The sequence below is a fragment of the Cryptotermes secundus genome, unplaced genomic scaffold (genome assembly GCF_002891405.2).
Source record: "Cryptotermes secundus unplaced genomic scaffold, Csec_1.0 scaffold385, whole genome shotgun sequence".
NCBI lineage: Eukaryota > Metazoa > Arthropoda > Insecta > Blattodea > Kalotermitidae > Cryptotermes > Cryptotermes secundus.
In genome coordinates, this window is record NW_019739947.1 from 1,029,054 (window position 1) to 1,046,383 (window position 17,330).

At 36.2% G+C, this 17,330-nt stretch overlaps 1 protein-coding gene across 1 annotated transcript; it reads right to left on the reverse strand.

The window, feature by feature from the left end:
• Window positions 1–6,423: 6,423 nt before the first annotated feature.
• On the reverse strand, window positions 6,424–16,990 carry LOC111872092 (cytochrome b561; the record flags this gene model as incomplete). Its single annotated transcript, XM_023865644.2, has 3 exons — window positions 6,424–6,755; window positions 10,579–10,748; window positions 16,767–16,990. Coding segments are annotated over 3 exons (545 nt in total), but the record flags the coding sequence as incomplete, so codon positions are not given.
• Between the last annotated feature and the right edge of the window lie 340 nt (window positions 16,991–17,330).

Sequence of the window (17,330 nt, forward strand, 5' to 3'; positions counted from 1 at the left end):
GAGTCAAAATTCTAAAAAAATTTGGAGGTAAGATTAGATTTGAGCAAAGAAAATTGGCCATGTGAAGATATTCGATGGTTGGATTTGTACAAATTTCAACAGGTCACAAACTGTGCTTCCATTGAGCAAACAGAACTGAGCGAGTAAGACTACCTTATATGACTCAAATAATAAATCCTGTTTACTACCAGAAATTGTTCCTTTCTCTTCATCCCCTTATTCCATTTCATCTATTCTTGTACCTTCCAATATGACTCGAACACTGGCTGGTCAACTGTACAGTTTTACGTTGAAGGATGTATTAAACACACAGCACACAGATTTTCAGGATAACCAAAGTTCATTTTATTATAAAAGGGGGAAATTCTTCACTTGGTCCAGTAGCATTATACATTTGCATAATTTTGGTAATATTGGATATAACCAACATTTCCTTCATTAAAATGAAGACAAAAAGATACAATCAGATTTAAATGTACATTTTTGTTCCCATATAAGTCTTCCAATTTACTGTAGCTTCAGAAAGCCAAGCTATGTTGTCATGATGATATCTTTTGTTAAGCATTAAATTAAAGCTTGAGAATGCTTCTGCTTCACTGGCAAGAGTGTTATAAAACAGTTAGTGCATTATTCCCCCACTACAGAACAAGTTGATGCAGGCAGCAGGCAGGAGTTGTTCTCTACAGTCTCTCCGTGATGAAGGTTTTAACCTCAGAGCGGAAAGATTCCCTCCGCACAGCATAGGATAGAAGGATTCCCAAAGCTACCAACACCATAGCCAGAGCATTCATCACTATCCCTTCTTCAGGCATGGATGAGTATTTATTGCTGAAAACAAACAAGAAGAGAAAATGGGCAAACAAGCAATTAGTAGGGTTATGTGCCACTTTACTTGGAAACCAAAGTGCTAACATGCTTCTGACAAGAGCTCATAGCAACAACAAGTGTAACATAAATTCCATAAGAATACTGCATTATGTCTTAAACTATTGTACTGTTCAGTTATTCAGTGATCAAGAAAATAAATCTAAATATAAACTGTTGTACAGGATTTGTTTCAAATTTTTTGCAAAGTGTTACAGCAGCAGAAGCTATTGTGTCACGTAACTTCTTAAAATCATGCTATAGCTTAAGGCAGCTAGTTGGCTGGTTTTTCATGACAGACATCTTGCTTCACTCCCAGGATAGTCCATGTGGGATTTGTGATGAACAAGATACTGGGGGCAGATTTGTTTTAAAGTGATTTTAGTATTTTCCTGCCAATTATCATTCCATCAGTGCTCCATTCTCATTTCATATCATGGGCTGGAACAGTAGGCCCATTTTAGGCCGAAATACCAAGTAACTGCAAATAATCCCACCCCCATAACTATAGTATTTTTCATACCAAATTTTCACTTTCCAATCAATAATATCATACATTTTTGTGAACTCAAACTTTAATATTAGAAATTTGTATGTACATAGTTGAATTACTTGCATCTTTACTTAGTTAAATAAAATTACACTGGGTTCCTCTTCCATAGCTCCAGTTCTTTTCAAGAGCTAGGATCCTTCTCCTATTCAGTTCTATGCATATGAGATAATAAGTTTTAATTGAACTGTCTGACAAGTGAAGTAAAATAATAATTAAATTCAATTAAATAATAAAGATGATGATGATAAGGCTCGTTGTTGCTAAAAGCCATTTCTTCTACTAATTTTTACTCATTATTACAGCATGCTTTACACAGGAATGAAAGACCTAACAGGATTACTTGTTAATAAAATAATTAATTACAGATGTGCAAAGTGTTTAAACTTCTAACCTACCACAACTACAATGAAATTTCAAACTCTCTTTACCTTCTGTTAAAACAGTAACAGAATTTTAATTAAAATGTAGGTAATATCTTTATTTCTTCATCATGCTTATTTCATAACTCTTACAGACTTCTGATTTTTTTCTTTTTGACATTCATAACTGGTGACCTAAAAAGTGAAATCACTACAAGGAACAGAGTCATTCTCTAGAAACTAATGATCACCGACACAGTCAAGAAATTCCCCCACCTTTTACAGAATCCAAAAGTTCATGTCTTCACAAAACCCAAACACTACCCTCAAGCCAGACTAAATGACTCCTTGAAATTGGTAAGTTCTTGAATTGGAAGACACAGGTTGAATCACTGTTACCCAGCTTGGGAAAGGCATGTTATGCAGTACAAATTATGAAAACATATAGTAATATTACAACACTTAAAATGATATATCATGCATACTTTCATTCACTCATGAGATATGGAATGGTTTTTTGGGGTAATTTGTCAGAGGTCAAGAAGATCTTTCTCTTACAAAACAAGACTATTAGAATAATAATGGGGATGAAACATAGAGTCATGGAGGCCAGCATTTATAAAGTTAAATATATTAACACTGGTGTCTCAATATATTTTATCCTTGATGACTTTTATGATAAATAACTTGGAGTATTTTACTTTTAATTATTCAATTTATGAGAGACCAACAAGACACAAAAGAAATTTACATGTCCTACAATCACATCTCGCAATGAGGCAGAAAAGGGTCCATTGCATGAGTATAAAGATATTTATTTAACAGTCTGCCTGATTATTTAACTGATTTAGTATATGATAAAAAACAGTTTATAAAAGAAATAAGGGATGTCCTAATACATAATCCATCATATACTGTTGATGAATTTTTACTCTTCTGTCGGGATCAACAGCTAAGGAATAGAAGGGGAGTGCATGCTGACTGATGGATGTCCCACAGCAGGCATCAATATAGACATTAAGTGTAAATATAATCTGTATTTTATGTATTTATTTAGATGCACTTTGTTTGCATTTATGTTTGTTTGTTATTGTGATATGGCATGCTGGAATTGTAAAGATGTTTTGTTGTTTGTAAAGCTTGTGACATGTTTCATATTCAGTGCAGATTGCACTTATGAATATCCTGAAACGCAGATGTATGTATGCATGTATGAATCCATTCAACATCCTTTCACTCTAAGACCAACTTTAATACTGCCCTCCCATCTCCATATAGGCCTCCTTCTGGTTTACTCTTTGCCAAGTATAACTCAAGAGACAAAGTTAAGGGGGAATGAAATGGGTAGGGCATGTAGCATGAATAGGGAGAAGAAGAATACTTATAGGATATTGGTGTGAAAACCAGAAGGAAAGGGACTATTAGGAAGACTGAGATCTAGGTGGGTGGATAATATAAAATGGATCTCAGAGAGACAGGCTGGGGTGGTATGGACTGGATTGATCTGGCTCAGGATAGGGACCAGTGGAGGGCTTTTGTGAACTTGGTAACGAACCTTCGGGTTTCAATAAATGTTGGGAAGCTCTTGAGTGGCTGCACATTTAGCAGCTGCATGAAGTTAGTTAGATTCATGTCCTCATCACTAATCTTTTTTAATATATATGTGAAGTAATTTCTAAATTTCTAAATATATATTTTCATGCTCCTGTGGAAAGCAGCCATATTCTAATTTATGAATGAGCACCTTTCCTTGTATTATAAAAAAGAATACAGATGAGTGAAGGCAGTACTGTAAACTAAGGAATTCGGAAAATGATACCAGTTATTGGTATATATCCATATAATAAATGAAAGAGCTGTCTGTTTGAAGAAAAACTATGTAATGCTTGTAATGCAAGACACTCTTCAAGAAGAATTTCAGACTCATTATCCCAAACTTTCAAGAACTGAGAACATTTCAGTGAATTCTATTAAGAATGCATTTAAGAAAAGCTAGTCAAATATCTTATCAGAGACCATGTTAATGAAGAAGTCACTATGTATCTGAAATAATTTACCTTATCTTAAAATACAGCTTTATTTACCATGATTTCTGTGCAGTAATATTTCAAATATTCTCTAAACATTGCACATGTGAATCCTTGTGTCTTACTGCAACCACAGAAACACAGGGCAATTCAAATTTGGAGATGAAATTCTTGATAAATCATACAATGTGGTAAATACATTTGAATGCATCTTCCCATGCTTCCCTATAAATAATAACTGAGTGGAGAAGAATTTGGTGGCCAAATATCCTTTGGAATTAATATTTCCTTATACACTGAATTTGACAGAGCCTTACACTCGAGTTGTATCTTGATCATTTTCATGCTGACAATGTATTAAAAACTGTCTAATTACCCTATTGACAGAGCCTCACACTCAAGTTGTATCTTGATCATTTTCATGCAGACAATGTATTAAAAACTGCCTAATTACCCTATCTGCTGATATTTCACAACATATATCAACTTTCTGATCATTCAAGGTATTTTTACATTATAATAAATTTATTTAGACCAAACATCTGTTTTGGATACTGACATAACCAGACAGTTGGAAACATACCTCATTTAAGATGAATGGAGTATACAAATGTCTTCACCAGAATCAGTAATAAGATTTATAGACCATCCACAATATTGTTCAGACTTGTCACTAATCAATTTATTCAGTTTCACCATATTTAATGGCACACAACATTCAAACCTTTATTTATTATATTGAGAACTTCAGAAATGAAACTAACTTTTACGTTAGGTAAATTATCACATGTGCACAGTGACTTTATGATCGTTCTTTATAAACAAATGTACCATGAAAAAAGTGTGAATACTTATTTCTTGCTCTCTTGAATTCAGAAAAAAATAAATGCTAAATGAATACTATATGCCAAGTCATATTATTGTAGGTATGTTGCCCTGCTTATTCTGTCAAGTGAGCCACACTGTTGCAAGTGTACTTTTTTTATTGCTAGTGGGGTGGGACTAAGTCCCTTGCACTGCAGCCACTTCTGGCCTATTGTACCAGCCCCAGATGATAGGTGAGGGTGATTGTGGAGCAATTGGTGGAATGAAGATTGGCAGGGGAAACCGATGTACTCAGAGAAAACCTACCCCAGCGCCATTTTGTCCACCACAAATCCCACTTGACCAGACCCGGGATCGAACCCGGGCCGGCGCAGTGGGAAGCCAGTGACTAACCGCTTGAGCTATGGTGCAGCCTGCAAGTGTACTAAGAAACCATTTTTATTTACATGAACAAACACCTTAAACGCTGAATTATTTCAGTATATAACACATTTTTAAGTAATTCTTATTTGCACATCTCTAATTAATTATAACTCTCACAAAGCATTTAAGAATATTCAGGTTATCTGTCAAATATACACATATATTTTAAGTTAGAAATAAACTACTAGATCATTTTTCACTCTATCAAGGAGACATATGAAAATTAAATAACTTAATTAAAAGTGTTTCATTAAGAGTCAGCTATAAAATACACATTACAAAAGAAATTATAAATTTTCTCCCAGACATCTTTCATTCAATGTGTAAGTTTTGAGGTTTTCACAGCGATGACTATGAAGAAAGTCATCTTCTGGGATCTGGCGCCGTGTATTCTTGGTTTTCACCGACGTTTCGGAGGAATGTATCGCCTCCATCTTCAGGGCAGGTGAATTGCGTTGCAAAATACAGAGAGCAGTTGCTACGTTCCTCCGAAACGTCGGTGAAAACCAAGAATACATGGCGCCAGATCCCAGATGACTTTCTTCATCTTTCATTCAAATTTGAAACTGTGGCTGACACAAGTCAATAATTGCATTCCATTTTATCAAACCCATAGAGTTTTATCAAACTAATAAAAGCTAAAGTGATGTTATTGAAAGTGTTAATATATGCACTAAAACAAAAGAACGACAGGTGGCAATGTGCAACATATAAAGCATTAAAATTATGGCAGTGCATGTTAGCATGTGTATAATATATCACTGCAAAGCAAAATATTCATATTAGCATTAGTTCTGTACAAAGCCATTAAACATCCTTCCTTGACATGGTTGCATATTAAATCGGAGTCCTTTGAATTAGATGTGTACACACAGCAGCTGCACTGCTAATACATCACAAGATGTTGGTCTTGGAGAATTTCATTCCTTTCAAATGTGTGATTGAATTGAAAACATATACATGCATATGCACCTGTAATGTACATGGTAATGTAAATATATGTCACATTACCACAAGAAGTAGCAGACTAATACAAAATGTATTTTCACAAACCACTTGTATTATACATCTTGAGCAGTAGTGAAGCTTTCTCTTCATTTTAGTAATTAAACTTTTATTTTAATGTGTAAGTTAGCATAAATTTGTTTCATTGTTATAATTTTGTACTAATATTTAAATCAATATGTTTGTTTTAAAGAATCCTGATTGCATAAGCCAAAATGAATCTTCAAAATAAAACCTGTATGAGGAGAATGACTAAAGGTGTCAAAAAAACAGATTATTTCTGAACATCCATCTGCAGACACAAACCATAGACCTGTACAAACCTGTGGAATGAAACATCTTTTTAAAACAAAAGAAAACCACATAAAAGTGAGAAATCTTAATAAAGTATTTTATTACATGCTTTTGGCGAGAAAAACACCAATTACAAAAGAAACTTCTCATAAATTTTAACATACATCTGAAATAAAAAAGAAACATGTACAATTTCTCCAATACAAATAATTTCAAAACTTCAGTAACAGTTCACACCAATTCCAGGTATGAAATTAATCTCCTTGGGCTGTGATCAAAATATGTCCTCGATATTTGAAGTCATCTTTCATAATAATGTAGGCCACTACAATGGCACCTGCAGTAAGAACCATGGCGAGAGCATTCAATATCAATGCTTCTTCTGGCAAACTGCTATATTTTTTTCTGCAAGTGAAAGCAATGACAAAAATACATGAACTATTTTCAATATGCATATCACATCCAGTTTCACAATTTCATGAGGTAAAGCCAGGTTATTACATATAACAAAGCAACAGAAGTGATGACAGCTTGAATAAGCTATGGAAATGGTATCATGTCTTTGGCTGAAAGTATCATTGCCTCTATCTTGTGCACTTCTTCAAGGTACCTCTGTGCCTGACTGAATTATTCATGAAACTATAGTTACAACAAATAGGGGGTTAGGTAGTTAATAGATTATATAATGATATAGAACAATTGAGATGAGAAGAGAGTTATGCATGGTGAACTGTAATGGATGGGGAGGAAGCTGTCATGGTCATGAAGTCAGAAAGGAGAATCATGAAATATCTGTCATGACAGCCGATGTCCTGATCCAAGATTTGAATTGGATAGCTTCTGAATATATGTCAAAAGTGTCTTCACCAAGGCAACCTACTTGGAGCTAAAGAAGAGCAACCAAGTTGACACAGATTGAGAAACTGAATGGTACATCCTAATTGCAACAAAGGGAACAAATAATGGAATTTCACACATATCTGTCATATGCTCTTCGAATGAAAATACAATCCGCATTTTCTTTACCTGGGCACTAGCTGGACATTAGTCATCAGCTTCACGCCCTGGTCATTTTACCCCTGGGGAGAAAGCCCCCCAGTACCCGCTGGATAGGAGGTTAGGTGGACCCCAGAGCCAGTCTGAACAATGTGGAGAAGAGAAAATTTTTGACCCTACTAGGACTCAAACTCCAGCACTTCAGTTGTCCAACCTGTAGCCATTCACTATACTGACTATGCTATCCCGGCTCATAAGTTATGCCTATACTGAGATTTATTGGAAAATAAGCCACCAGAAGGAATATGCTGATATCTATAATGAGGTTAGCTTTCAGTTACTATTTGGAACAAAGGTTTCCTGTAAGTCAGTTAAAAATGCCAGACTTTAAAGGTCAGTCTCCAGTGACTATAAGTCCCGCTATGATAACAACACATGCATGTGATCCAGCTGACCAAGCACTGCATTTTTCAGTACTAAAACTACTACCCCAAAAATGAAATAGGCTGCCAGATCCACAGTACCAGGAAGTTTAAATCCCCCTATTCCAAGACGATCCACATTTGTCCACTGATATCTGTGGTAATCAAAGTTTAATCCATGACACAGCAACAGACAAATGAAATTCAGCACCACACTGCATGTGAAAACAAGCATGAATAAGAACATCATGAGGACACAACTGGAATATTGTAGTTAATGTTAGGAAGATGGGTGCTGAAACATAAGGCATCAAGAGTCTGCAAAAAATTTTAAAAAGAAAGTAATGGTAGCATTGTCCCTGGGCATAATTAATTAAGCACTACCATAAAGGAGAAGTGAATGTATACATCCACATATTCTTAACCTTTGCATTAAAGGGAGGTGAGTGGTCAGCTTCTCACTCTGGCTGCATTATTCCAGGAAACAATCCCCGGTACTCATTGCATAGGAGGTTTGATGGGGCCCAGAACTCTTTTGGATGCTGTGTAGAAGAGAAGTCTCTTGTCCCTGCTCAGAATCAAATCCTCATTCCCATCCAGAACATAGCTCATTGCTATATTTACGGAGGCTATACAACATGTAATTACTCTACCTATCATAAAATCAGACTACAAAATAAGTTTCTTGGTTTTTTTTTTTCATTCAAAAATGGGATGACCCACTTTACATTTGCTAATGAAGGCATAAAGATCAAATCTGATTCAACATTCTCTAAGGAACTGACTAACGGTAACTGGGCCACTTTATTTAATAGTTTGATTAATGATGAGTTTGCCCAATAATTATGTAAGAAATCAAAGTGAAACTGAATATTTCAAACATTAATGTGCCCACTGTAATTGTCACATGGCATAACCTGGTAAAAATACTGGATTAACCACAAAGTTACAGGTACTTAGTAAAAGTATTGTGGCATATTTGCTCTATGTAGGAACTGTTGAGCCACAAAGGCCTCAGGATACTCATGGAATTGGAGAGTTGCAGATTGTATCGGCGCATTGCTAGGTGACAACTCTGTGAATGCTTGGATAATGTAACAGTAAGTAGGGGGTCACATGACCTCTGCATTTCCGCAAATGACGTCACATACCCCCACCCAGCCCACTGTTATGCAATGCTCAGTAAACACCCTTCCACGCTAGGCTGTGACGTCACACAACAGTGTTACCTATCATGTAACTAGCTTTCTATGGAATCTGTGCCACGACCGTTGCTATGCAATCACTCGGTAAACAAGCTCCAACAATATAGGCTATTTTCTGTGTGGTCAGTGCAGATGCTGATGGCAGATGGCAGTATTTGGGAATATTTGAGAGTGTTTGAGGGTGTTTAAGTAACTATTTTTTTTAATGCTAGTGGGGTGGGACTAAGTCCCTTGTACTGCGGCCACTTCTGGCCTATTGTACCAGCCCCAGATGATAGGCGAGGGTGATTGTGGAGCAATTGGTGGAATGAAGATTGGCAGGGGAACCGAAGTACTCGGAGAAAACTTGCCCCAGTGCCACTTTGTCCACCACAAATCCCACTTAACCAGACCCGGGATCGAACTCTGGCCACCGTGGTGGGAAGCCAGTGACTAACCCCTTGATTAAGTAACAGTAAGCGTAACAGCAACAGGAAGTTCATAGAAGACCTGTGAAGTTTTCAAATGTGATCTAAGACCTTAAATTACGTGCAATATTTGGACTGCTCTGAAGTGCTAGTTCCTGTGTTTTAATTGCATTACCAAGAGAGGACTAATGTGTGCATGTAACCGTGAATTATGAGGTTATGTAAATCAGCGATAGCGCTGTATTTGAGTGTAATTGAAAGAGTGTGTAACCAAGGTGCTAATAATTCCAATCACCTGAACTAGAACCTGTCATTGTCATCATGCGTACCACCCTACACATGACAATATGTGTTGAAACTTGTGACATATCTACTCAATACACAGGAGAAGGACTGAATAAATATCCCAAAATTATTTCTGAAAAAAATTGTGAATTCTCATAATGTAATTAGCCATCATCTCTGTTGCTGCTTAGACACTTCAGTCTATGATATAGTATGGCCTTATCACTTACGCAAAGATAATTCAGCCATTATGACTTGTTGCCTACACAGGAATCTGATGATTATGTAGCTTTTATGGCTTCCATATGTCTACAGTGACTATCTCAGCTCACAATTCATGCTTGCCTGTAGATGTCAACCCAAGAATGATGTTCCAAAGTGTTTTCCATGATGAGGTCTTCCATTCATAAATACTAATAATGGCTTACAATTTATTCAAATAAAATTTTAAACATACTTTTATTGCATCATAAACTTTTAACAAATGTAGTCTTTCAGAACTTGGGTTACAAAAGTGTGATAGATGAATATTATGTTGTGATATAAAGGCAAAGGTAATGCTATCCAGTGCCCAGGTACTATGAAACAAAGGCAGACAGCAAAAGTGGAGCTAAAAGGAAGCTCTACTAAATGGAGGTACTGATCAAGTTACATGAGAGTGGTATATATCCAAGAGACAGTATAGCAAAAATTTTTGTTAAAAATATTTCAGAAATAAAAAAAATTATTACATGGAAATAAAAAGGAAAAATTAATAGATAATTTGGGGACTGCAATGAACATAGGTATTAGAAGTTTACTGCAAGCTACTGCAGAACTGCATGTCACAAACCTCTGCACTGAAACAAACTAAAATAAATAACTAAAAATCAGTGACTAAACACTATAAGCATAATACACTGTCATTACATACCCCAGTCCAAAGATGGCTTTTTCTGTCAGTCCTGTAAGACAGGTGGCAACAGCAAGCATAAACGTAGTTATGCCAAATGTTGCATGAATTGGAACTAATGAAGCACGGAAAGCTGCAGTGGCTCCCTCGCAACACAGTAAGATCAGGAAACTGAAGAAGCCTACTACAAACTGTGCCAACAAATAAGAAAATTTATATTATTAAAACTGGACATATTCAAATGTAGACATTTTAGCATGTATCAAGCATTAGAACAACCAATAAAAGATAAGATTTGGAAGAATAATGATCCAAAGACACAAGTGAGAAGGAAGATCAATCAGAGTTTTATGTCTTTACATACACTGCACTTTTACATTATTATAAACTTCCCCAACAAAAATTAAGTATTATATTTTCCAGTTTGCTTTCCAAATACATTTCAGAAAAATTACTGCAAATAAGTAATAAATCAGGCATATAGACTTACTTCTAGTTAGATGTTTGAAATTATATGACATATTCTCAGCCTCAGCCTATATCTTTCATGCAACATCCACAGACAAAACAAAGGGTTCCTTCTGAGATGTGTTAGTGCAGGAGGCTAATTTAACATAGTTCAGGCCCTGCCACTGTACACTACTGACCTCTATGGACTAAATAAGAAAATGTTTTAATACACTGAAAATAATTTGAGTGGCAAAAGGTCAACAGTGTTCAAGCAGAGGCTTTAACGTTTACATATGAAAAAAGACACAGCAACAAACATCCCAGATGGTAGTTTGTGTCACTTTGTTAAGCTATCAAGTTTTCACTAATCTGGAAAACCCAGAACATGATATTTACAGCAAAATACTACAATATATGCTGTCAGATTTTGTATAGTAATGTTACAATTTACATTGTATAAATTTACATTTAACATTCTTTTGTGTTCCAAGTGATTAACATGTGCACCCCGGGGGGATATTAAACTAAGTATATCATTATACATGTTGGAATAATTACCATGCATATAAAATACCGAGAACAGTTTTGAAAAATAGAGGCTTTCAAGGTTCATTAATAATTTCTGAAGGTTTCATAGTATTCTTTAGAACACCAAAAATGACTATGTATACATTAAGAATTCCATCTTCTGTGATATGTGTACTATATAATCCCATATTTCCCATTGAAAGTCAACCATCTTCTCAGAGGAGCATGTCCCCTCCATCTTCAGGGTCGAAGAATAAGCCAATCAAGAAACCATCATGAAAGCAGGTGAAGCTGGTTTCTTCATTGGCTTATTATTTGATCCTGAAGATTGAGGGGACATGCTCCTCTGAAACATCGGTGACTGACTTTCAACGGACTACATAATATTATATTCCAGATGACAGAACTCTTCATAACCACTGCTGTGAGGACATCACATCCTACACTAGACACATAAAAAGGTAAAAGAGATAAAGCTAAAGCTACCCTTGTAGCAAGCCATGGAGGCCCATAGGGTTGTGAGCCGTTGAGGGTCCCACATTATCTAGATAATCGGCTCACAGATGGTGGCAAGGCTGTCAGTCTTACACACCGGCCGACTTTTACCCCCAGGAAGATTCCTGGTATTCGTATCTGTTAGAGGCTGAGTCGACCCCAGGGCCATAGTGCGGCTGGAAGAATTAGGTAAATTGAAAAAATCCACCTCATCGTGACTGGAACCTGTGGCCTTCCGGCTTGTAACCTAGTGCCTCAACCAAGTAGGCTACCGCGTCACATACATAATAAAAATGCAATCATATCATGGCTAGAATTATGACTGTACAGATAGTAACATTTTGACATATATATGGATTTACAGCTTTTCGTTTGCCAGGAATTATGTTACATGTATTTGGAAAAAAAATAAACTATAAAAAAGGAATAAAATATTTTACATGAATTTTATAATCAATGTAAGTAATATAACATCTTACAAAAACACAATATTCTCAAGTTACTACAACATTTCCTTCAATAAAATTTAATTTAACTAAATTTAACTATTCATTTTTATGAAATGCTATTAGTGTAAATTTAACTAGGGAAATTGTAGAATTAGAATGGTTCAAATTACTTAATCAATATTCCACATGCATCGCTCAGCAACTTCTCTTGCATATGACTTTGAAGTGCCCTTGCTGCAATTGTAACTAAGAGCATCACAACGCAAATGTAATTATGATAATTATTATGTTGATATGAAGGAAAGACATCTTTGAAGATAAAATGTATTATTACACAAATGGGAGTCATCTGGGTCAGGGTAGGATCCAATTGTGGGCTCTTCTGGACACTGCAATGAACAATCAGATTCCTTATAAGGCAGGAAATTTCTAGCTACTGAGCAATTATCAGTTCTCGGGAATAATTTTGCTTCATTGACTTAGTTAGAGTGTGGGACACTGAATTCATAAACTGCACATTACATGAGAAAAGTTTGAGCCTACTTTCTTTCCTTAAATGGCAGGCTTATGAAATCACCATCCTCTGTGTGTTTGTATGTGTCCTCCATCATCAGAAGCAGGTGACCGATTTTCATGAAACTTGGTATGAATGTTATAACACTGAAAACCACTCAAACAGCATAATTCTTAATTTTATACAATCAGTAATAACATGTCAGATGCACCAACTTCTGAGATGGAAGCAATACTTGCAGCACTAACTGTACTGTACAGTTAACATACTAGACATACAAAATTTTGTACAAAGATGTATCATTAATATACCTACATATGACATACAAAATATGTTTTGGAATCAACAATTCCAATCATGGTAATGGTGTGAAAGATTTCAGATTGATTAGACAAAGTTTGTATGGGCGGAATCTGCACTTCATAACAAGTTCTCAACAAAAATAAAACAGAACAATAATAATAAATCCGCATAGCTAGAACTCTGTGCATTAGGAATGTAGGTTTATTGAGTTCTGTGTGGAACCCCTTGTTTAACTGCATTTCATTGCACACTGAAATCATTTAGAATCTTAAAATACTGACAAATCTGTTTTTGAAGTGGTCAAGAACCTGTCTTTAACTCATCCGTTTTTGTAAGTAAGAAAAAGCCAGTACTGTGGGGTCAGATATAAATGCAAGCCTCTTTTCTGTTATGTGGAACTCCCTCTCTCCATTGTAATTTTTTCATATCTTCCCCTTCAGTCCTTTTACACCCTTCTTGGTATAACAAATTTGGTCAAAATCTGAAAATCTATCAACGTTCTGAATTTCTTTAATCCAAAATGGTAAAACAGTTAATATTAATTTCCAATATTCTACGCATTAGTAAACAGTTCATCACGCTCCAAGATATAAAATCGATGATAACAGGCCTTACAAATTTTGCATTCAGTTGCTAAGAATTTGTTCATTACCTACAACTAACATTCTCAATAAACACATACATAGACAACTGTGCAATTCCTCCCAAATATCTAAAATTTAAAAGCAACAATACTAGTTATCTTAGGAAACTGAAATGTATGTAAGAGCCCGTTTTGCAGAAGGCTAATAGGATAATATAATACACCTGAACAGTTTAACTGCAATTGCTGTAACACTCAGCCCATCATAAATAATGTAATGCCAGATATGTTTCAAATAAAAGTTGTAAATATTAATGTGATGTATATTTTACGTTCAGCGTAAATTTACTCTGCACTCAGTCACTTTTGATAAAATTGATAAAACTATATCTGAGCTTCATGGAAAATAATGGTTGTAACAAATGGATTCAAATTCAAATATAATTCTTCTAACAACATTTAATGTCATCTCTCAGTGCCAAATTTCTTTAGGATTTGTTGAATAGCTTTATAGATGAAATATATAGTGTGAAAGACAGATATGAAGTCCCAATTATCCGTTAATTTCATATACTTTGAACAAATATTGCATAAGAATTTAACTGTTATACCATGCATTAAGAAGTTTTCAGTATAAAATTGCAAAGTATGTTATTATAATCACATAATTTTTAACGACCCACATTGGTCGCCATTTCTCTAACCGCCTCACACTGTGACGTCGTCTCTTCTATAACTGCTCCACGTTTTTGAATGATTCTCACCTTGCACAGCTGCTACCTCTCGGTCTCTTTGTTGTCCATTCGGCCACCTTCGGCACCTCGGTAGAACGGGTTAGGTATTTGGGAAGGCAGGGAGGGATTATGGGTGCGATTACGCGTACGTAAGTAGCTTACTATTGAAGTAGGATCAGCTCAGGTGAGATCTCCGGGTCTCCCGGTCTACTCGTAGATTGGTAGAGTTGGAATCTTATCTTAAGTCGGATCGGACCTCGCTCCGGAATGACGAGAAGAACTACTATGCATAACACCATTTCAGTTGCACACAAGTTTTCATTTAGTGTTTACTGTGGGTTTAATGCCAGATCAGTTACTTCACTTACTTAAATGATCACTTATAATTCTACGTTTATTCTTATATCACTTGAGTTTCCGGTAACTTACTTTTACTGCGTGAACTTCTATAAACTTAACAATGTACAACAGCGACCGTGACGCGTGACGTAGTTTTGCGTCCGCAGACTTCAGAATTTGGAAGACGACTAATTTGGTGAATGAGCTCTCCTGAGTAGCAAACTTCTTCAAGACCAAACTCCCAAGAGGAAGCTCCTTCCTGAAATAGGCCTTTATGGTCCAGTTTCATCTTTGGGAGTTCGCTAGAAGTTTACTTTTCCCAGTGATATTGACTTGTTGAGCGGTTTTAGCTCTTAAAGACTCGACGGCACTTTTGACAGGTTCGTGATATATAATCAGCTTGTCGTGGGGCTGTGCACTCCTACTCTTGAGTTATAGGTTGCACTTGCTGTCAAATATCAGATTTCCAAAGGCATGCGGCAGTAGCTCCTACAGCTAAAACTCCAGCAAGCGTAGCGAATGTTACATCCTGTTCACACAGCAATAATGAGCTTGTGTCACTTCTGCATGCAAAAATTTGACTAACTGCTTACTTCTAACTTCTAACTCTAGATTGTACTTAAAAAAATGTAAATCTCTCCCTGTAACATGACGTGAAGTGCCAAAGAGTTGTGAGACGTCGAGGCTACCACATCTAGACAATCGGCTCTCGGATGGGGGCAGGTTGTCAGCCTTAAGCACCGGCCGCCTTTTAGCCCCCAGGAGGATTCCAGTTACTCATTTCTGTTAGAGGCTGAGTCGACCGCAGGGCTACAGTGCGGGTGGAAGCATTAGGTAAATTGAAAAAGAAATAATGACTTCAAAAGGAATCGAACCCCCGACCTTCCGGCTTCTAGCAGAGTGCCTCAACCAACTATGCTACCGCGTGCCACCTAGCTTGTACTTATTTATTCTTAATTAACACAATTCATTGTAACCTTAATTCTAGCGAATGGTAACACATTCAACACGACTCCACTTTCCAGGACTTGTAAAATTTCACCAAGCCATACTCAGCATACTAAAATTTAATTTACCTCCACAGAGCTATTAAAAAATTACCTTACCATTATTATTACCACAGCCGCGGCCGNGCATTACATTCCTCAAATGAAATGTTAAGAGAAACAGACAGATTTGCCAGGTCAATATTTAATTGACTGGCAAGTAAATGTACACTTTAACATATTCAAAACTGTAACTTCAAGCTTGAGTTCTGTCTAAATAATTGCAAAATTCCGTAGGGAACATGCAGTTCAGTTGGACATATTGTGCGTGTTAACAACCAAATTCAAATTTTTAGAAGTAAATGCTTTGCATTATCATAAATTTTAGTAATCTGGTGATTATATACAACTCATTCACTCACAGACACACTTAACAGAACTACTGAAGCATTACTATGCATCATACATGTACAGATGATACAACGTGAATCCTGAGATCAAAATGAATTATATTAAAGGAAAGGATTATACAAGAAAGCCAAACACCTCACTTTCAGATAAATAAATGACAATCAGATATCACCTATTTCCCAAACCCAAAGCAGAAGCAACTTATTCATGATTATAACATGGAAAGATAATATGTTCAATGTATTCTAGCAACATATGTTTTGCTGTTGGATCTAATGGACTACTAAAACCAGAACCCACAAATACGGCCCAAGTCCCACCATACAATACAAATACAGACGAAGCAGGTTCTGCTGCTACCACCTATTTTCTACTTCTATTTGCACACAAACTGGGATGTCTGTTACCAGTATTTACCACTTTGAATACCTGAAGCGCAAATAGCCCCATTGTGACGAGACCCATCCAACTGTGAAGCGAGTAGAAATTGGGGATGGCTCCTCCAGGATTAAGATTATGAGAGTCCAGAACCGCGATGAAACCCACAACAATGCAAGGAATGGCCAATGCATGAAATATCGTATGGAACAGCTTGACATAGATTCGGCGACAGCAGCGACACACACGGTACAACAATATTGCTGAAAATTAAAATTTAAATAGTTATAACAAATTGTATTTTCATGTAACACAGCTAAGAGATAGCTCAACTTGAATTGTTTGCGATATGGATAACTGATTTGTTAGTTATGCTTCAAAATTCAGTGGTTTACTAATGTGTACCAGCTGTTTTAACATTACAATACCAAACAAGTTAACTCAAGTGGCAATGTTTCTAACTTGTATTCAGCAGGTGCTTAATTGGAATTTTGGATGGGGCACCAACTGCCCTGACTAGTGTTGCGGTTTTTCCTCAGTCCCTCTGTACATATTCTGGCATAGTACCTCAGATTAGGCAATGATGGTTTTTTCCTATATAGT